The sequence below is a fragment of the Hemitrygon akajei genome, chromosome 20 (genome assembly GCF_048418815.1).
Source record: "Hemitrygon akajei chromosome 20, sHemAka1.3, whole genome shotgun sequence".
NCBI lineage: Eukaryota > Metazoa > Chordata > Chondrichthyes > Myliobatiformes > Dasyatidae > Hemitrygon > Hemitrygon akajei.
Window position 1 is genome coordinate 22,202,197 of NC_133143.1, and position 22,282 is coordinate 22,224,478.

At 38.6% G+C, this 22,282-nt stretch overlaps 1 protein-coding gene across 5 annotated transcripts in view; it reads right to left on the reverse strand.

Annotated features, from left to right (window-relative positions):
- The window catches only part of kif13a (kinesin family member 13A), a 235,687-nt gene that overhangs the window by 75,956 nt on the left and 137,449 nt on the right, over positions 1–22,282 (reverse strand). For all 5 annotated transcript variants that reach the window (XR_012095681.1, XM_073024008.1, XM_073024006.1 and 2 more), the window contains exons 14-16: positions 15,832–15,962; positions 13,185–13,271; positions 116–291 (exon numbers count right to left, since the gene is read on the reverse strand). Coding sequence is in view for 4 of the 5 variants with exons in the window: in XM_073024008.1 (XP_072880109.1) it covers positions 116–291; positions 13,185–13,271; positions 15,832–15,962 (394 nt within the window). In the remaining variant the exon portion in view is untranslated. The remainder of the gene's footprint in view (positions 1–115; positions 292–13,184; positions 13,272–15,831; positions 15,963–22,282) is intronic.

The window sequence follows — 22,282 nt, forward strand, 5'->3', positions numbered from 1 at the left end:
GTGGAGCTTAAGGTTAATTATTATCAATAATAAATGTGGCTCCACATTTCAATTAATGTTTCTATTATTATCAATATTGAAATCAACCCAGTTTAGCCACAAATCTGCCACTCACCGTTTGTGCTGAGAGCTTTCATCATGACCTCCATCTGTGCAAACTCGTAATTATACTCTGGTTCTGATGAAGCTTCACTCGCTGTCTCAACGTCCTGTTCTGTAGCACCTTCTCGATATGTCTCCAGCTCATATTCTTTTAACTTGTCTCTCCTCTTCCTCATAGGTAGGTTAATTCTATTTATGTAAAAAGAATTGTTTTCATTCCTACAAGAATACTTTACATAATGGCACTTCCACTATTTGGCCAACGAGTAGAATTCAGTTCTGTTTTAGCTTGAATATCCTGAACTTGTGTCCCATGAAGTTGTACTCAATGACAATTTGCTAAATGTTGTCATGTGTACCGAGATACAGGGTAAAACATTGTTTTCTACAGAGATAATTTAAATATGCAAGTACATCAATACAGAACAAGGGTGAAAGAATTAACAGAATGCAGAATATTGTTGTACAGTTATAGTCACAGTTACAGTGTGAGGTAGATAATATGGTGTAAAGGTAGACTGAGGTCAAGACTTCATCTTTCTGGGGAAAAAAAGTCCATTCAACATTCTTATAATAGCAGGAGAGCTGTCCTTGAGCCCAGCAGAATCTTCCACTCTCAGATCATTAGAAAGATCAGAGGGAGAATAAGCTACACCTGTGCAAATCCCCACATTAACTGGTGATCCTGTGATCTGTCATCAAACATCCTTCAGGAAGGTGAACCCTTGCAAGGCTTCAGACCCTGATGGTAGGGCACTGAAAATGGTTCCAACCGACTGGCTGGAGAGTTCCAGGACATATTCAGTTTCTCCCTACAGCTGCAGGAGGTACCTGCCTGCTTCAAAAGGCATCAATATACCAGTGCCCTAGAAGAGCAGGGCTGGCTGACTCAACAACGTCACCCAGTGAAGCATCTACTGTGAAAGTTGCTTTGAGAGGTTGGTCATGGCTAGAATCAACTCCTGCCTGAGTAAGGATCTGATCTGCTGCAATTTGCCTACAATAGATCTACAGTGGACGTCACAATCAACCCTGGACCACCTGGAGATCATTAATATATATTGTTGCTGTTTATTGACTACAGATCAATGTTCAACACCACTACCCCTCAGTACTAAACAACAAGCTTCAAAACTGGGCCTCTACATCTCTCTCCAAAACTGGATCCTAGACTTCCTCATAGGGAAACCACAGTGAGTGTGGATGAGTAACAACATCTCCTCGCTGTCAATTAATTCAGGTGCACCTCAAGGATGCATGCTTAGTCCACTGCTCTACTCACTCTGCACTCAAGACAGTGTGGCTAGGCACAGCTTAAACACCATCCACAAGTCTGTCACTGCTACACAAGTCTACAGTGCTGTTGGCAGAATCTCAGAGTTGGAGTACAGGAGTGAGAAAGATCAGCTGCTTGAGTGATGTTGCAACAATAACCTTGCACACAACATCAGTAAGGACAAGAAACTGGTTATGTACTTCAGGAAGGAAAAGTTGGGGGAACATACACCAGTTCTCATTGAGGGGTCAGCAATGGAAAGGGGGAGCAGTTTCAAGTCTTGAACGTCAACATCTCAGAGGATCTACCCTGGGCTCAACATTTTGATGCAATCACAAAAAATACATGGCAGCAGCTATACTTCTTTTGGAGTTTGAGGAGATTTGGCATGTCACCAGAGACCAGCAAATTTCGACAGATGTACTGTGGAGAGCATTCTGAACAGCTGCATGACCTCCCAGTATGAAGGCACAGGGTTGAAAAAGCCTGCAGACGGTTGAAAACTCAGCCATCATGGTCACAAGCCTCCTGTGAATTGAGGACATCCATTATTAAGAACCTTCACCTTCTGGGAAAAACCCTCTTAGAAACATAGAGTCATAGAAAACTACAACATAGAAACGGACACTTCAGCCCATCTAGTCCGTGCCAAACCATTTGGTGATGCAGTTAGAATGCTCTCCACGGTATATCTGTAGAAATTTGTCAGTGTCTTTGGTGACAAGCCAAATCTCCTCAAACTCCTAATGAAATATAGCTGCTGTTAAGCCTTTTTTGTATCTGCATCAATATGTTGCATCCAGGATAGATCCTCAGAGATACTGACAACCAGGAACTGGAAATTGGTCACTTCAACATAACCTCCCAACTCCTGTACTCAATCCTTTGATCTATGAAGGCCAGAATGCCAGTACACCACTACACCCCCAATCTTGGTGCCATCTGAAAATTTGCTGATCCTGTTAACTACATTATTATGCAGATTGGTGATACAGATGAAAAACAACAGCGAACCCAGCGCCGATCCCTGTAACGCACCACTAGTCACAGGTCTCCCAGTCAGAGAGGCAACCATCCACCTCCATTCTCCGGTTTCTTCCAAAAAGCCAATGTCTAATCCAATTTACTACCTCATCTTGAATGCCAACCAACTGAACCTTCTTGTCCAACCTGCCATGCAGGTCCTGGTCAAATGCCTTGCTGAAGTCAATGTAGACAACATCTGCAGCCTTGCCCTCATCAACTTCCCTGAAGATCTCCACAAGACTGGTTAGAAATGACCTACCATGCACCAAGCCATGCCAACTACCCCTAATCAGTCCCTGTGTATCCAAATTATCACATATCCAGTCCCTTAGAACATCTTCCAATACTTTCCCACCACTGATGTCAGGGTAACTGGCCTATAATTTCCTGGTTTATTCTTACAGCCTTTCTTAAACAGTGGAACAACATTAACTACCCTCTAATCCATTGGTATCTCACCTGTCACTAAGGATGATTTAAATATCTCTGCTAGGGGCCCTGCAATTTCTGCACTGGCCTCCCCCATGGTCCTAGGGAACTGCCTGTCAGGCCCAAGGAAGTTGTCCACCCTGATTTGCCCCAAGGCAGCAAACACCTTCTCCTCTGTAATCTGCACAGGGTCCATGACCTCGCTGCTGCTTTGTCTCACTTCTGTAGACTCTGTGTCCATCTCCCAAGTAAATGCAGATGCAAAAACATCCATTTAAGATCTCCCAAATCTCTTTTGGCTCCACGCATAGATTACCATTCTGATCTTCCAGAAAACCAATGTTGTCCCTTATACTCCTTTTGCTCTTATCATATAACTATAGTAGCCCTTAGGATTCTCCTTCACCTTGCTTTCTTTTAGCCCTCCTGATTTCTTTAAGTGCTCTCTTGTATTTCTTATAAACTCAAGTACCTCCCACCTGCCTATACCTGCTGTACACCACCTTTTGTTTCTTAACCAGGGCCTCAATATCTCTCAAAAACCAAGGTTCCCTAAATCTGTTACCCTTGCCTTTTATTCTGATAGGCACATAAAAGCTTTGTACTCTCAAAATTTCACTTTTGACAGGCTCCCACTTACTAAGAACACCTTTGCCAGAAAACAGCCTGTTCCAATCTACACTTGCCAGATCCTTTCTGATACCATCAAGATTGGCCTTTACTCCAATTTAGAATCTCAACCTGAGGATCAGACCTAGCCTATTCCATAATTAACCTGAAATGAATCAATACTATGGACACCAGATGCAAAACGTTTCCCTACACAAACTTCTGTCACCTGCCCTGTCTCTTTCCCTCATAGGAGATCAAGTATTCCACACTCTTTCATTGAGATTTCTATATACTGATTAAGGGAACTTTTCTGAACACATTTGACAAACTCTATCCAATCTGGTCCTTTTATAGTGTGGGAGTCCCAGTGAATATTTGGAAAGTTAAAATCATCTACTATAACAATCTTATATTTCTTGCAACAGTCTGCGATCTCTCTGCAAATCTGTTCCTCTACATCTTGCTGACTATTGAGATGGTCTATAATATAGCCCCATTAGCGTGGTTATACCTTTCTTATTTCTCAGTTTCACCCATAAAGCCTCGCTAGATGAGTTCTCCAGTCTGTCCTTTTCTCATTACTACCATCAGGAAGACAGTACAGGAAACATAAAGGTGCATACGCAGTGTTTTGGATCAGGTTCTCCTTCTCCACTATCACATTTCTGAATGGTCCATGCAACACTACCTCACTATTCACCTTTTGCACTATTTATTTCTTACTGTATCGAATAGTCATTTTTTTAATGTCTTGCACTACTCTGCTGCCACAACAAAAAAAAAACAAATTTCACGACATGTTCAGTGATAATAAACCTGATTGAACCATTATTGTCATGATTAAACCATCATGACAATGTCCATTAGTCATTCATGCATTGACTATAAATAACTCTATTTGCACAATGGATAACTCCACTGTTTCAATAAGATTAGTTTTAAAACGTGAACCCTTGTCCAAGATGAAAGGAGTTGAAAATGTCTGAATTTATTGCGCTGGAATTCTACAACTCAGAGACAGGTTAAATCCTTAATGCCAAGTGGCCTCAACCTTCCTGCAGTTGTTGGAAGAGGTTTCATTCTGCACTGTGGCAGCTCAGTGACAATCTAGCTACCCTAATCAGAGCAGCAGTTTGCCTTTCAAGAGCAGAGCACTGAAAATGGATGCCCTGGATTGTCACCAGGAAGCAGATGGTTGCCTATAATTACCCTCAACAATGACTGGCTAGGCACAGAGAGAATCCGTATTAACTGACAAATGGCTTTACCAGATCAGTTGACAACAAGCACACAATTCTAAATATCTATGCAGACATTTATTAGGTTTTTAATCCTACACTTCCTTTCTTTTCAAATCTTTTTATTAATTTTTAAGAAAAACATAAGTAAAATATAAGTACAAAACATTTGAGAGTACATAATAGATTAATTAACAATCAGATATGTATTAATCAATACATAAAGTCTCCCAAACTCATAGTATTACTGTAAAGGAATTAAGAAAAAAGAACCCCCCCCCAAAAAAAACAACTAAAAAAAACCTAACCAACATGGGCAATTGCATAATGTTAAATACATACAGTAGTGCCGATGACTCCCAACCTCCATCCACACAATTCAGGATAGTAACAATAAGGTTCAGGATCAGACCATTTAATTCATATGAAAATGTTGAATAAATGGTCTCCAAGTTTCCTCAAATTTAACTGAAGAATCAAAAACCACACTTCTAATTTTTTCTAAACTCAAACAGGAAATAGTTTGAGAAAACCACTGAAATACAGTTGGAGGGTTAATTTCTTTCCAATTCAGTAAAATAGATCTTCTAGCCATTAGTGTAACAAATGCAATCATTCGTTGGGATGAAGCGGATAAACGCTTATTATCTATCATTGGTAGACCAAAAATTGCGGTAAAAGGATGTGGTTGGAGATTAATATTTAAGACTCTTGAAATAATATTAAAAATATCTTTCCAATAGTTTTGTAAACAAGGACAAGACCAAAACATATGGGTCAACGAAGCAATATCAGAATGACATCTATCACAGGTTGGATTAACATAAGAATAAAATCGAGCAAGTTTATCTTTAGACATGTGAGCTCTATGTACAACCTTAAATTGTATTAGGGCATGTTTAGCACAGATAGAGGATGAGTTTACCAATGATAAATTTTTTTCCCATTGCTCAGTAGATATAGGGCAATGCAATTCTTCCTGCCATTCCTTCTTAATTTTTTCTGATATATCTGGTTGTACATTCATAATCATATTATAAATGATAGCTACTAAACCCTTTTGACAAGGATTGAGAGCTAAAATTCTTTCTGTAATGTCCAATGGACATTCTTTCGAAAAAGATTTTAGTTCATTATATAGAAAATTTCTAACTTGTAAATATCTAAAAAAATGGGTTTTAGATAAATTATATTTATTAGATAACTGTTCAAAGGACATAATGTTATCATCCAAAAACAGATCACGAAAACATGTTATACCTTTTGTTTTCCATAAAAGAAAAGCTTGATCTATAGATGATGGTCGGAAAAAGTAGTTAGATATTATAGGACTTGACAGCATAAACTTATTCAAACCAAAAAATTTACGAAATTGAAACCAGATTTGTAATGTATACTTGACTATAGGATTAGTTATCTGTTTATTCATTTTGAATAACGAAAAAGGAAGTGAAGATCCTAAGATTGAGATCAATGAGAAATCTTGCACAGATTTACATTCCAAATTTACCCATTGTGGGCCAGCAACTGTAGTCGATTCTTGTGTCCAAAATATCAAATATCGTATATTAACTGCCCAATAGTAAAATCTTAAATTTGGTAGAGCCAAGCCGCCCTCCTTCTTAGGCTTCTGTAAATATTTTTTACCTAGCCTAGGATTTTTGTTCTGCCACAAATACGAAGATATTTTAGAGTCAACCATATCAAAAAAAGATTTAGGAATAAAAATTGGTAATGCTTGAAATAGATATAGAAATTTAGGTAGTATCATCATCTTAATGGCATTAATTCTGCCTACCAAAGACAAAGATAGTGGGGACCACCTATTAGTAAGTTGCTTAATTTGATCTATTAAAGGAAAAAATTAGTTTTAAATAAATCTTTATGTTTTTTAGTAATTTTAATACCTAAATAAGTAAAATAATCTGTAACAATTCTATATGGTACCTGATTATAAATTGAAGTATGCATATTTAATGGAAAAAGTTCACTCCTATTAAAATTCAATTTATATCCAGAAAAATTACTAAATTGAGCAAGCAAAGAAGAAATAGCAGGAATAGATCTTTCAGGGTCAGATATATATAATAACAAATCATCCGCATATAATGATACCTTATACATCGTCTCCCCACGGGTAATACCTAAAATATTGGGTGATTCACGAATGGCTATAGCCAAGGGTTCTAAAGCAATGTCAAATAATAAAGGGCTTAAAGGACAACCTTGCCTTGTACCCCAAAATAACTGAAAAAAAGGGGATCTTTGATTATTGGTGAAGACCGAAGCTAAAGGTTTCTGATATATTAATTTAATCCATGATATAAATTTTGAACTAAAATTAAAATGTTGCAATGTATTAAATAAATATGACCATTCGACTCTATCAAATGCTTTTTCGGCATCTAAAGAGATAACACATTCTGGGATTTTAGATGAAGAGGTATAAACAATATTAATTAATTTTCTAATGTTAAAAGATGAATAGCGATTTTTAATAAATCCAATCAGAAATAATCCGAGGCAATATATTTTCTAATCTAATAGCCAAAATTTTACTAAAAATCTTAAAATCTGTATTCAGCAAAGATATAGGCTGATAGGATGCACATTCAGTAGGGTCTTTATCTTTTTTAAGAATTAAGGAAATAGAAGCTTCATAAAAAGATTGTGGTAGTTTACCTATACTTAATGCATCTTTAAAAATTTTACAAAGCCAAGGAGAAAGTATGGAAGAAAAGGATTTAAAAAATTCTGCAGAAAAACCATCTGGACCCGAAGCTTTACCCGAGTTCATTGAAAAAATAGCCTTTTCTATTTCAGACTCCGTAATAGGTGTGTCCAAAAATACACTATCCTCAACAGTTACTTTTGGAATATTCAATTTCCTTAAGAATTCATTCATTATAGAAGAGTCCTTAGTACATTCTGATTGATATAAGGAATTATAAAAATCTTGGAAGGCTTTATTTATCTCTTTATGATCAATCGTCAAAGTACCATCTTGTTTGCGAATCTTAGTAATTTGTCGCTTATCCGAAACAATTTTCAATTGGTTAGCTAGTAGTTTACCAGACTTATCTCCATATGTATAGAATTGAGCTTTCGATTTAATTAACTGACTTTCAATCGAGGAGGTTAATAATAAACTATGCTCCATTTGAAGTTCCACTCTTTCTTTATAAAGTTCATTACTAGGGGTCAATGAGTAGATCTTGTCAATTGCCTTAATTTTATCAACTAATGTTAATATTTTAGAATTAGTTCGTTTCCTAACTCCGGCAGAATATGAAATAATCTGTCCACGAATATATGCCTTAAAAGTACCACAAAATTCCACTAGAGATCTCTGCTGTAGAATTTATTGAGAAAAACAAATCAATTTGCTGTTTAATAAAGTTAACAAAGTCAGAGTCCTGCAGTAAAACAGGATTAAGCCTCCAACCTTTAGTACTAATATATGAATCCGTCACCTTAATAGATAACTTCAAAGGTGCATGATCAGATATAGTAATAGAGTCATATTTACAATCCATAACATCTGTAAGTAAATGCTGATCAATGAAAAAGTGATCAATTCTTGAATAATTATGATACACATGGGAAAAGTATGAGAACTCATTGTCATTAGGGTGTAGAAAACGCCAAATTTCACAAATAGCTGAATCAATCATAAAAGAATTAATAAGAGAAGCCGATTTATTCGGAAAAGTTTGAGTGGGCTTGGATCTATCCATCGAAGGGTTTAGACAACAATTAAAATCCCCGCCCATTATCAATCTATATTGATTCAGATTGGGAAAGGATGTAAATAAGCATTTAAAAAATTCAGGACAGTCAGTATTTGGAGCATAAATATTAACTAAAACAACTTTTTGATTAAAAAGTAAACCAGTAATAAGCAAAAATCTACCTTGCGGATCTGAAATTGTTTCATGATGTATAAAAGCAGTTGATGAGTCTATAAAAATAGAAACACCTCTCACTTTGGCTTGCGAATTTGAGTGATACTGTTGGCCCTTCCAAAACCTAAACAACCGCTGACTATCCACCTTCCTTACATGAGTCTCTTGTACAAAAATAACATTAGCATTCATTCTATGGAATACTTTGAATACTTTTTTCCGTTTGATCGGATGATTTAAACCATTAGTATTCCAAGAAACAAAGTTAATAGTCTTATCCATATTGACAATATATATTACAGTTAACATATAAGTTTGAAAGAAAAGTGAACTCATGAACCCGGAAGAAGGAAGTAAGTTCAAGGGGAAACCGGAAGTCACAGCACTGCAGCCATTTTTGTAGTTTCATATAAGCCCATGAAATAAAACTAAGCAAAAAGCAAGCGAAAGAAAGAAAAAAAAGAAAAATCCCCCTCCCACCACCTTCAAAACCCCAGGAAAAAAGCCAAAAAGAGGCAAGCGAGCGATCTAATACTAAAATTACCCCCTTGTCTCAAGACGGCAACTCGAACGTAACAAAGTTAAAAAAAATACAAACAACCCACATTATAAAAAAGGGTTGATATAGCAAAAGTTAAAATATAAAATTAGTGTTATAAATGTATATACACAAAAGGGTTAAAAAAAAGAATTAAAACAATAAGTGAAAGTTTAAAACTTTCAAACACATCAAAACAGTTATGACGCGCCAAACACTGGAGTCTGTCGGGAAGAAGAAACGCCATTTTATTTTTTTTCCCCAATCTTAATATTCAAATGTTAAAAGTGTAAGAGAGAACGTATATCGATTTTAAAAAAAAGAAAAGCAAAAAAGAAGAAAAAACCCTAATAGGTTATTTTCAACGTTAATAGATTAATAATATATTAAAAAAATATAAAATCAAAATAAACCCAGCAAAAAAAAGAGCTTTAACCGTATGTAAGAAATACATGTAAACCGTATCAAAAAAAAAACCAAACGTCAATCTATAACAGATCCAAATTTATAGGCTAGATTACATTGGTCAGCCCGATAGAATGTCATTGTTCCAGGAAAACTTGAGCATCCGCTGGCGATTTAAACAGCCGGAGAGGTCCATCTTGAAGGGTGACTCTCAGATGTGCTGGAAATAGCAGCGCTTGCTTGTAGTCTTTCTGGTGAAAATTCGACATGACCGATCTAAAAGCCAGCCTAGCCCGTAAGACCTCTGGGCTATAATCCTCCAAAATGCGAAAATTAAAATTTTGATGAGTTATCATGCCTTTTTTACGAGCAGCCCGGATCAAACGTTCTTTGATATGAGGATAATGGATTCGGAGAATTACGTGTCGTGGTTTCAGACTTGAATCTGCCTGAAATCGTGATACCCGATGTGCCCGATCGATTATCGGGGGATTATCCAGTACCTCTGAGCCCAGGACATCCACTAGAAATTTAGAGAAGAAAACGGTAAGATCACCGCTATCAAATTTTTCCAGGATCCCAATTAACCGGAGATTTTGTCTTCGAGAGCGATTTTCCAAATCAGTAATTTTAACTTTATAGCGATCCATCTGTTGGAACGTCGAAGTTTGCTCTTCTTGTATTTTTCCGATTATACGATCCTTCTTAAGAGCGGCTTCTTCAAGAGCCAAAATACTTGCTTGTTGTTTTTGTGATTCCAGTGAAAGGGTCAGGAACTTTTCTTCGAGTGATTTCAAACGTTCGTCATACTGTGAAAACTTTGCTAATATTTTTTTCTCCAGATCTTCAAATTTGACTTCTATAAGCTTCACAACTGTTTCTAAAGTTATCGGTTCTTTCGTCTGTTTCGGTTCTTTTGCTTTAGACATTTCAGCAAGTTGAGAATAATTCAAATAGTTTAAAAAGAAGAATTCTGTATGTTTAGACCCCTTTAGAATAAGTTTAAGGGGTGTTTGTAGGTTAAAAAGACGTAAAAGGTTTGGAGCAAAGCCTAGATGCGGTTTACTCCATGAGCGCCATCTTGAGACCTAATCCTACACTTCCTGAACAGTCAAATTGAAAAGGTACCATCTGGAAATAGGAGTTACACTGGCTAGTGTTCCTCTCAATCCCAATGGAATCTTCACAATTTCCAACCAAGTGTTGGTGTTCAGAGTTCGGGCTGCTTCTACTCTCAAAATCTTCCATTCTTACCCTCTTTCATCAGATATAAATATTGAGCTTCAATTTCGCTGACTTAGGCATATCTGGCTAGCCTGTGCCAGCTTTTCATTGGATCTGGCCCAAGGCTACAAGCAGCATTTCTTTATTGCTCTTCCTCTAGACTTATGTCTCATGTCATTTTATTTGTTCTCCCTGAATCAGACCAGTTCAAACCTATTTAGCCAGATGAGCCACACTTTTCTCAGGTCACAGCTATTCTTTTTGTAAGCCTGCCATTTCTACTCAACCAAATAAACAGCTTCTTATTTGGAAATGATTTCTGATTCAGCAGATTATCAATACTGTATGCACTTTCAATTGCTCTGATCAAGCCATCCCTGTTCACAACATGGTGGCCGTAAGAACAGTGTCACATTCCTTCAACAACATGGCAACAAAAAGACATTTGTCTGCTCCCATTGTCCTTTGGCTCATTCTAGCTGGCTGTTTGCAGTTTTTAATTACTTTCTGGGAACAAGACCATCACTGAGCAAGAGTTAATTATTTGAGTTGGAAAGAGTCTAGAAACCACAATGGACTTTGGGCAATTTGGGTAACTCCAGAGACTGCCAATACCAACAATAACCTGGGTAGTGTTGTGCCTCATTTGCAATTATACTCATATCACTGGATCAGTGGCCTAACTCTCTTCTGTGCCCCACAACCTTCTGCCTCAAACAGCATGCTGGATGGGACAGTCACCCACTGGCTCTCTTGCTCCACAGCTAATTGTACTTATTTTTCACAACCTTCATCATTTGTTGCAACTATAAGGGAGAAGATTTCCAGCAGCCTAGTCTGAGACCGCAGATGTAAAATCTCTTCTTTAAATTGTACTAACCTGATCACTTCAATGAAATGTGCAGAATGGGTGAAGGGCACACATTTGAAAAGGTGACACATTGGATCAGAAGCAGATTTAATGTCAGCGGCATACATCATGAAATTTGTTAACTCTGCGGGAGCAGTACAATGCAATACATAAAAATAGGAAACATTCACATTGTGAATTACAGTGCGTGTGTGTTTATGTGTGTACATAATAGTTAGATTAGTACAAAAATAAAAATAAAAAAAAGTAGTGAGGTTGTGATCATGGGTCTGTGACCATTCAGAAATGGGATGGCAGAGGAGAAGAAGCTGTTCCTGAATTGCTGAGTGTGTGGCTTCACGCTTCTCTACTTCTCTATCGCCTTCCTGATGGTAGCAATGCGAAGAGGGACTGTCCTGAGATGGGGGTCCTTAATGAAGAACACCACCTTTTTAAGGTATTGCTCCTTGAAGATGTCCTGGATACTACGGAGGCCAGTGCCAACGACAGAGCTGACTAAGGTTACAACTTTCTGCAGTTTACTTCGATCCTGTGCGGAACCACCCTCCCCCCATACCAGATGGTGATGCAGCCAGTCAGAATAGGCTTCAAATGTGTAAACTATTATTTACCCTGTGTTCTAAACATAGACGTATTGTTTAGTTTCAGAAAGAGACACAGAGGACTGTAGATGTTGGAATCTGAAGAAACAATCTGCTGGATGAACTCAGTGGATCAAAGAGGATCTGTGAGGGAACGAACTGGCAAAGTTTCCAGTCAAGATCCTCCATCAAGACACAGCACTCTTATTCAAACCACAGGTATCTATTGTGTGAGTGGAGTTAGACATAGTGCATCAGTGGCTACTGGACCTTATAACGATTTGAGTGAAAGGGCCCACAAGATTCAAGGTGAGATTCTATCCCACTGTTGAACCCTCCTTGATGCAGGGTTTCAGACCCAAAAGGTTGACATTTCCTTTCCCCCTACGGGTGCTGCTTGACCCACTCAGTTCCTCCAGCAGATTGATGCAGTTCCGTTCATTGTGTACAAATCCCTCTTCAACCACTGCTGCAGCAGTAAGGTGGGTTTTCAGGTAAAGTGGTCAAGGTCTGGAAGCTCTATAAATTCCTCACATAACTGAGACAACAGAAATCTTTCAGCCTCTCTATTATTTTAGAGACAGAACCTTTTGTACCTTACAAAGGAAGCACAATTTCCATTTTGATTTTAAAATACTGCACTTAAAACATTGCAGGATGTAAGTGCATGGCATTGCCACAAACTATTACTACTTGTTTTATAAAATGAATAAAAATCTTTAGAATAATTCATTGTTTCTACAGGAAAGTGGACAAGGCAGCAGACAGCGGCATTAGGCAAGGAAAGGTGGATACAATATTATGGGACCATGGAAATAAGTTAGGCCCAAAGGAGGGAGGTAGACAAATAAAATGACAAAAAAAGGAAGCACAGCGGAGACGATAAGAAGAAATAATACTCTTTTTCCCCCAGAATATCTGTGAGCACCAGTCGAATAAATAAACACATTACATGTCTGAATTAGAATACGACATACCTAAAGAAGTGGTTATTTCCCCATAGGATTCTGTCCCCGTGCCAAAGAGAGTTTGGAGCATGTAACACTGCACCGTTCAAGCAAGTTCTGAAAAATAAAGCTAAATCATCAAAAATTCAGGATTCAGTCTCCATTTCTTAATCCAGAACCACTAAGTGGAATGATGTAAATAAACCATGCAGACCACTCCTGTGACATTTGATTTGTAAATTCAAGATCAGGAACTGTTTTGACATTTACAGAGCATTCCAATCGTTCAAAGGTTCCATTTAATATCAGAAATTTTGATTCTTTACTGACATCCATAAAACAAAAGAAAAACCTCAAACAATGAAGACAGAAAAACATTGGAACACCAAAGCATTAGAGGATTTTTGAAACAAAGGCAAAAAGCAATCAGTACAGAGCATATCCTAAACACAGAGAAATGGGTTTAGTCAAAACACATAACAGTGTTTATGAGCAACTCAAACATGGAACATCCCCCATGTCAATGTCCCTACCTTGATACACCTCCCCTTCAATCCTAAAGGGATCCTGTTACTTTATGTATCGACATTTTAAGAAGCCTCTTCAGGCATAGATTTTTTCACCACTTCTCCTTACAAAGTTTTGTCTGTTATATTTAGCACTGATTTCAAATCTTAGGTACTACACAGAGAAGTTGCACAGAATTTCCTCTTTCTTTACCTCCAGTGTATATAACCAGTCAAGTAGCACTTTTGTTAATGAAACAGATGATATTGACTACTTGTATAAGAACTGTCTACCCAGAGGGAGAAAAATGCAAACACAGATTAAACCTAATACTAAACCTCCAAACATTATCTGTAGAAATAGCCAAAAACTGGATTCTGTGGCATGATCCGGACATTATCAGCAGAGTACTAGTAGAAATACAAATCATGGGATGAAACAAGTATTTTATGAAGAGACACCATTTAACTGTATCAGACATACACAAGTATGCTATGCAGATATGACTAGGTAGTTATCACACAGCCACCTCAAACCAGGAGTGGAAGCAGATACAAAAGCGACATTCAAGAGGCCGTTAGGCAGGCACATGAACAAGCCAGGAACAGAGGGACATAGAGCACGTTAAAGTCGAAATACTTTTATTATCAAAGAAAGTATAAATTATACACATTGAGATTTGTTTGCTTACAGCCAGCTACAAAGCAAGAAAAGCTAAAGAACCCAATTAAAACAAAAGACAGACTAAAATCACTGCGCAGAGAAATAAAACACAATCATGAAACCACTAGAAGTGACAGCGTTCCGAACCAGATTGAGTCCTTAGATCCAGTCGCCCGGAGCAACCAGAGTAGGCCCAAGCCTCCGTCGCAGTAGCACGGCAGCTGAAGCTGTCCACTGCCGAGAGATGAAGGAACATCACAGGAGAGCGAGCGAAATCAGCCCAACCCTCGCCTCCGGTCCTGACACTCAGGCTTTCCAGACTATCCGGACCGGTGTTTAAATTGTCCAAGAACCGGGTAGTGACTCGCTCTAGGACCCAGCCCAAAGCCATTCTTGATCTCACCAAATCAGGTCGGTGCTTGGAATGATCCAATCTCACACCCAGGAAAGGTGGACGGGCATCAAAACTCTGGTGCATCAAGTCCTCTCCAAATCACTCACTCTAACAGTGACACCAACTCTGTATGCAACCCCTTCTTGGGCACAGTGTGCTTCGACTTTGCACCCACACAGCCCATCCTTCAAAACAGCTTCGCCTATGCTTGCTTTATCATTGTTTGCAGTGATAGCTTACCACAACTTACTTCAGGAAAAAGTGTCGTTAGTAATGTTTGTAGTCGAATTTCTTGCCTTTTGAACTGCCAGTAAGCTGTTGCACGTGTTTGGCAGCACCATCTTAAACTGCAATTGCAGGCTTGTTTAGATAACACTAGTTTAATGTGGCATCATGGTTAGCACAGACATTGTGGGCTGAAGGGCCTGTCCTTTGCTATACTGTTCCAACTCTATAAGTACCAATGAAGCAGTCATACCTTGCACTCTTATTAAATATATGCACTTTATTCTTAATTTAATAAAAAAGTGCCAACATTTAAGCCAGAAGTAATCAATTTAACAAGAAATACCAATTTTTCTAAGCTGTTAAGAAGCTAGTTCAGTGTTAAAACTAGACTTTCCAAATTCTGATCAATGAATGGGAATAAAAATAACATTTATTTCAGAGAATTCCTTTTTATTAAGCTATGAAGAAAGGAATCATATAAAGGGAATACAGTATAATTCCTGAATTGATACTAGGAATAATAAATCAGAACTTTTAGACCTAAGTCTTGTGTATAAGCCAAATGTATAAGAAAACTGTATTTAAATATCTAAAACTTAAACAGATAAATAATCCTGGTTATCACATGGAACACAAGAGGGTGGGACACAACCAGGCCAATCAGCATCTGAGAAAGATAGGTTACTGATTATGTGATCCCCTGAGTATTTGATACACTTCATTTTAAGCAATTTCCCTTTTTAAAAAACATATGTCCCAGTATCTCCATTTCTCAATTGATTTCTCTGTAGTGGGATTTAATGGTAACTGTATTGCTGAAATGATAAGCTCAGCTGCTGTTTGGGAGGTGGGCTCCGACTGATAGTTTCGATGTCGATTGATTACCTGGCATTTTCATTTGGGCTGAGAATGACATCCCCGTCGGCAGTGAAGTCAATGACACAGTGCTCGGGCTGGATACCAATTCCACAAAGTTGAATGTCCTGAGATTCATCTGCACCAACTCTAGTGTGATTCTGATGGAAACATTAGAAGTATAGAAAGGTCAGCACTGTGCTATGAATAGTCACACCGTGTACAGCACAGCACGCCACTTCAGCCAGCCAGCATGAATCAGTATTTCCATGCACACTGGCTTGGCAAATATTTAATCATAACCTTTCCCTTACTGAATATCATTAAAACATGGCTTAAAGCTGAAATTGCAGCAATAACAAATACAGCACAAGCAAAAGAGCTTCTGAACTAAAATTGGTAATTTAAACAGACTACTTTTCAACTGGCTGAGTACTTTCAAACTGGCAAAGTTTGTTCTCATGAAGTTGCAGAAACCAGGACATGGTGATTTTGCAACAGGAATACTATGGAAAAAGTTACTGACCTATGCTTCCTGCAGAAGGAAGGTGATGACTGGCAAGGGGAAACTGTCCTGCATTAACTGCTCTAACTGGAAATTGATAAAAGTAATGAAGATCAATTGTAATCACACCACAAATACTCAACCAAGCAAGTCAACCATGTAACATGTGGGAGGCTACAACTTAATTCTCATTTTAAGCATATGGGAGAGATAATCAAACATAAGCACAATGACTGTTCAGTAATTCCTGGGTTTACATTTCTTATACTTGGAATATAATTGTGCGTGGAATGGGGAAAGAAATTACAAGCTTAGATTTGCACTACAGCTTTTTTAAGTCTATATCGAACATTGTGGGCTTCATGATCGTCTATACACACCCAAATTAAAACAAATTCATTAAGCTGGAGACCAAATATGTAACTCTCATAAAAATTTACGTTGATCTAATGTACATTGAAGTTAAAGTTCCATGGTGAGACTTGCATGCCATAGACTTGAAGACAGCGTACAAGGATATGCTGGATAATGAAGATTCAATGAGTAATTATCAATAGAGGAAAGGATAGAATAGCTTAACAGTGCTAAAAGTTTAATCTAATTTGGAAGATGATGTCAACACACACAAAATGCTGGAGGAACTCAGCAGGCCAGGCAGCATCTGTGAAAAAGAGTATAGTCGATGTTTCAGGCTGAGATCCTATGGCAGGACTGTTGCGATGAGGTCACAATCAGTTTGGAGAAGCAACACCTTATATTCTGTCTGGGTAGCCTCCAACCTGATGGCATGAACATTGATTTCTTGAACTTCTGGTAATTGCCCCCCCTTCACCATTCCCCATCCCTATTTCCCTCTCTCACCTTATCTCCTTGCCCACCCATCGCCTCCCTTTGGTGATCCTCCCCCCCCCTTTTCTTTCTTCCATGGCCTTCTGTCGTTTTCTACCAGACTCCCCCTTCTCCCGCCCTGTATCTCGATCACCAATCAACTTCCCAGCTCTTTACTTCATCCCTCACCCTCCAGATTTCACCTATCACCTTGTGTTTCTTTCTCCCCTCCCCCCACCTTTTAAATCTATTCATCGTCTTTTTTTCTCCAGTCCTGCCTAAGAGTCTCGGCCCAAAACGTTGACTGTATGCTTTTCCAGAGGCGCTGCCTGGCCTGCTGAGTTCTTCCAGCATTTTGTGTGTGATGCTCGGATTTCTAGCATCTGCAGATTCTCTCTTGTTTGTGATTGGAAGATGATGTCATGAACTCTATCCCAGAATATTTTGTCATCAATATAGTGGAAAGAAAGGAAAAGTTGATGGAGTATTTACAAGTCCCCTCCAGAGAAATGCACATAACCTGAACAGTTGACAAGTTGGAAATGCAGCAGCCTGGCAATTTAATTAAATAAAAGCACAGGCCAAACAAGGGCAAGCTGTGGCTAAAGTACAGAATTTAACTCAACCATTTAAATTTTGCTGCTAGTTGTCAATATATTACCATGAACCCAATTCCCACCAAATGAAGATCGTTGCAGCTGTGTAGCAGCCAAAAAGTCCATTGAACAGTCTCACAAACCGTTGTATGAATGGGCTATGAAAATGTGCATAGGTTGGTTACGAATGTTGCAGACTATATAAAGATTGGTAATGTGGAGTGCTGAAGATTATCAAAGGGTACAGCAAGATATAGATCAGTTGCAGATATTCTCAGAGGAAGGTGGAGTTCAATCTGGCTTGAGGTGAGGTGTTGTACTTTAGAAGATGAAATGTGAGGGGAGAGGATACTGTTAACAACAATATCCTTAACAGTGCTGATGTGTATAGGGGTATTGGTGTCCAAATTCCATAGCTCCCCAAAAGTGGACACACAGGTTGAAAGGATGGTAAAGAAGGCTTATCTTTATTAGTCAAGGCATTGATTTCAATAGTCCTTTATAAAATTCTAGTTAGACCTGGAGTACTGCATTCAATTCTGGTTGTTCTTACAGGAAGGAAATGAAGGCTTTGGAGAGGGTGCAGAAGAGGTTTCCCAGGATGCTGCCTGGATAAGAGAGCATGTGCTAAGGACAGGTTGGATGAACTTTGGTTGTTTTTCTCTGGAGTGAAAGAGTCTGAATGGAGATCTCATAGAGGTTTATAAAATTATGACACAGGAGAAACAGACAGCCATAAGAGGTACTACAAATCTAGAGCAACGCACACAGTGTGCTGGAGGAGCTCAGCAGGTCAGGCAGCATCAATGCACGTGAATAAACAGGCGATGTTTTGGGTCAGCCAGTATCTTTCTCCCAGAGTCTAAACCACTAACACAATGGAGAACATGCAGTTATGGTGGCAGGGGTAACAGGAAAGGAGACGTATGGGGCATCACCCCTCCCCCCCACAGAGTGGTGGAGGCCTGGAATGCACAGGAGGGGTGATGATGATGGCCAATATGACAGAGATGTTCAACAGGCTCTTAGATAGGCAAGTGAATGTTCAGGAAATGGAGAGACATCGACATTGTGGGACAAAGGATGTATTCCAGTACTGTATTATGTCTTACAAGTTGGGCATGTGATCCTGAGGAGGGCCTGTGAACTATATGGAAAGGTGGATCAACATTACACTGCATCTGCCTAAGTGTTAAGAATGGTATTTGCATTGGAAGAGGTTTAAGCTTAGCTGAAGTTAATGTCTGTGCAGTACATATGGAGACAGTAGAAATTATATCAGGAAAGAAGGCCATGGCAGAAGGTAATGACGCTGTCCTCTGGTTATATAGCAATCTGCATAGTTGATGCCCTGAGATTTATCTGCATCAACTCTGCTGTAATTCTGATGTTCATGCCAAAGAACACAGTAAACTTCCCAGAAATAGTGGAGGACAAGATGTCTAGAGCAAATGAGCTCACAGAAATCAAAATGAGTAAAAAAAACCAGACTGGTAAAAATGATCAATTCCAAGGACCCGCTGACCTCTAGAACAAAGAAACGTTGAAAACCTACAGCACAATACAAGCCCTTCGGCCCACAAAGCTGTGCTAAACATGTCCTTACCTTAGAACTACCTAGGCTTACCCATAGCCCTCTATTTTTCTAAGCTCCATGTACCTCTCCAGGAGTCTCTTAAAAGACCCTATCGTTTCCGCCTCCACCACCGCAGTTGGCAGCCCACTCCATACACTCACCACTCCCTGCATAAAAAACTTACCCGGACATCTCCTCTGTACCTACTTCCAAGCATCTTAAAACTATGCCCTCTCATGCTAGCCACTTCAGTCCTGGGAAAAAGCTTCTGACTATCCACACGATCAATGCCTCTTGTACACCTCTATCAGGTCACCTCTCATCCTCTGTCGCTCTAAGGAGAAAAGGCCGAGTTCACTCAACCTATTCTCATAAGGCACGTTCTATCTTAGGATTACGAAGGAGGCAGCAGAGAGATAGTCGCATCAGTTGCTATCATCTTCCAAAATTCTGCGGATGCAGAATGCTTTGCAGAGATCAGAAAGTAGAAAATGTAATATTAATTAGAAAGGAAGGAGAGTGAAAACAGGAAACTGGAAGTTATTATTAGTAGTAGGTTGGAATCTATTATTAGGTATATGCTGAAAGGGCACTTGAACTTCTGAAAACCAAATAAAGTGATAGATGTTGTTTCTTTTTGGATAAAACTTGCATAACAGATGAAGGTGAACAAATTGATAATGATGTATCTAGACTTAAAAAACATTTTTGTTCAGGCACCACACAAACATTTTTAAAAAAAGGCTTGTGACATGTGAGATTAACCATAATATACTGGCATGAAAAGAAAAAAACAAGAGAAACATATGACTGAGTCATTATTGGGTTGGGAGCATGTGACTAATACAGTGCCGCAGAGGCTGGTGCTGAGTCACACTGCTTCATAATCGAGATCAATGATTTGGATTAAGAAATCAAATAGGAATCTTCCAACATTTGCCGAAAGTACAAAACAGATTGTCAGTGTGGGCTGTCAGAAAGATACAGAGAAACTGAGGGGGTATGAATGGACTGAGAGAATGGGAAAGGACATGGCATATAAGATGGAAAAATGTAAGATCTTGCTTCTTGATCAGAGGAAGGAAGTTATTTTTCTTAATTGGTAAGAGACTGATAAACTTTGGTGTTTAGAGGAATTGGATATGCTTGTACACAAATGGTTGAAAGTCAACATGCAAGCTCAGAAGGCAATTAGACAAATGTTATGTGACTTTTATTGCAAGAAGAGCCATCTTGCTCCAAACTTGATGAGACTGCACCTTGACTTGGTCTTCCTATACAAGGAACAATATACAGATTTTGAGGAAGTGCAGGGATGATACGCCACATTGTTTCCAAAGATGTTGGACTTGTACAAGGACTGATTGAGTGACTGTGTATTTATTCTCTCAAGTTCGGACAAATGAAAACAGATTTCGTGGAAACAAAAACACTTCTTAAGGGGCTTGACAGGATACACTCAGTGGCCACTTTATTAGGTACAGGAATGGAACCCAGTGTGGTCCTCTGCTGGCTGTAGCCAATCCACTTCAAGGTTCGACATGCGGTACATTCAGAGATGCTGTTCTGCACACCATAGTTGTGATGCATGGTTATTTGAGTTACCGTTACCTTCCCATCATTTTGAATCTCCTCTGGTCTCTTTCATTAACATTTTCACCCACAGAACTGCCGCTCCGTGGATGTTCTTCATTTATCGCACCATTCTCTGTAAACTCTAGACAATTGTGAATGAAAATCCCAGGAGATCAGCAGCTTCTGAGATACAAATCACCCCACTTGGCACCAACTATCATTCCATGTTGATAGTAATTTAGATCACATTTCTTCCTCATTCTGAAGCTTGGTCAGAACAGCAATTTAACTCTTGACCACATCGGCGTGCTTTTATGCATTGAGTTGCTGCCACATGACAGGCTGATTAGATATCTGTAGTAATGGTAATGTTTACAGGTGTACCAAATAAAGTGGCCATTGAGCGTACGTTGCCAATGTCTCCACTGGTTCAGGCTTCCAGGAATGGGGGTTACAGACTCAAAAGGTCCGCCATACAAAACAGATTTCAGAGGGAATTTCTGCACCTTGACATTCTGTACCCAAGGTTCAGTCACTGAGTCTACTAATTTTCAGCTAGAAAGTGAACCAAGGAATAAAGAATGTGCAGGAATGTGCCACTGAATGCCCTCTCTCTACTTCTGCTTCCTCTGTCCTTATGTTTCTCGAATGCTCCTCTTGCATTTCTAATGTGCCCAATCTGAATCTTGAAAACAAATTTCATAGAGATATCCAAAACCAAAGTTCAAATTAAATTTATTATTAAAGTGCATATGTGTGACCATATACCACACTGAGTTTCATTTTCTTGCGGGCATACTCAACAAATCCATAACATAATTATAATAGAATCAAAGGAAGACCACACCAACTTGGGCATTCAACCGCTGTGCAAAAGAGAATAAATTGTGCAAATACAAAAAGAAATAATAATAAATAAGCAATAAATATCGAGAACATGAGATGAATATGAAAACCAATGCTAAACCACCCAGCAAACAATTCGGAAATAATCTATTCAGAAAATTATTAAAGTAGTGAAGGAGAACAGCATATCCATAATGCGGAAGTTTCAAAGAAATGTCAACAGTTGTAAATCTATATTGTACAAGGTATCTGCACTACATCATATTCCATTCTATGAAGGATGAGAACAGAAGTTAATAGCCCATTTCCATGTAATTGTATATATATATACACTATTTTATCAACACTCATATGGAATCCTTAATGTCATAACGTATTTTTAGATGCTTCATGACATTCTTTGACAAATTTCTGCTGCCAAGCCAAAGAAACAATTATACAATTATAACGGAAGACAGTTTTGAAAAAGTATAAAAGGAAAGAAGAGGCGGTGGGCAAAGAGGCTGAAACATTGAGGGAGCTGGCATACTGAACCAATGTATATATATGGATGTA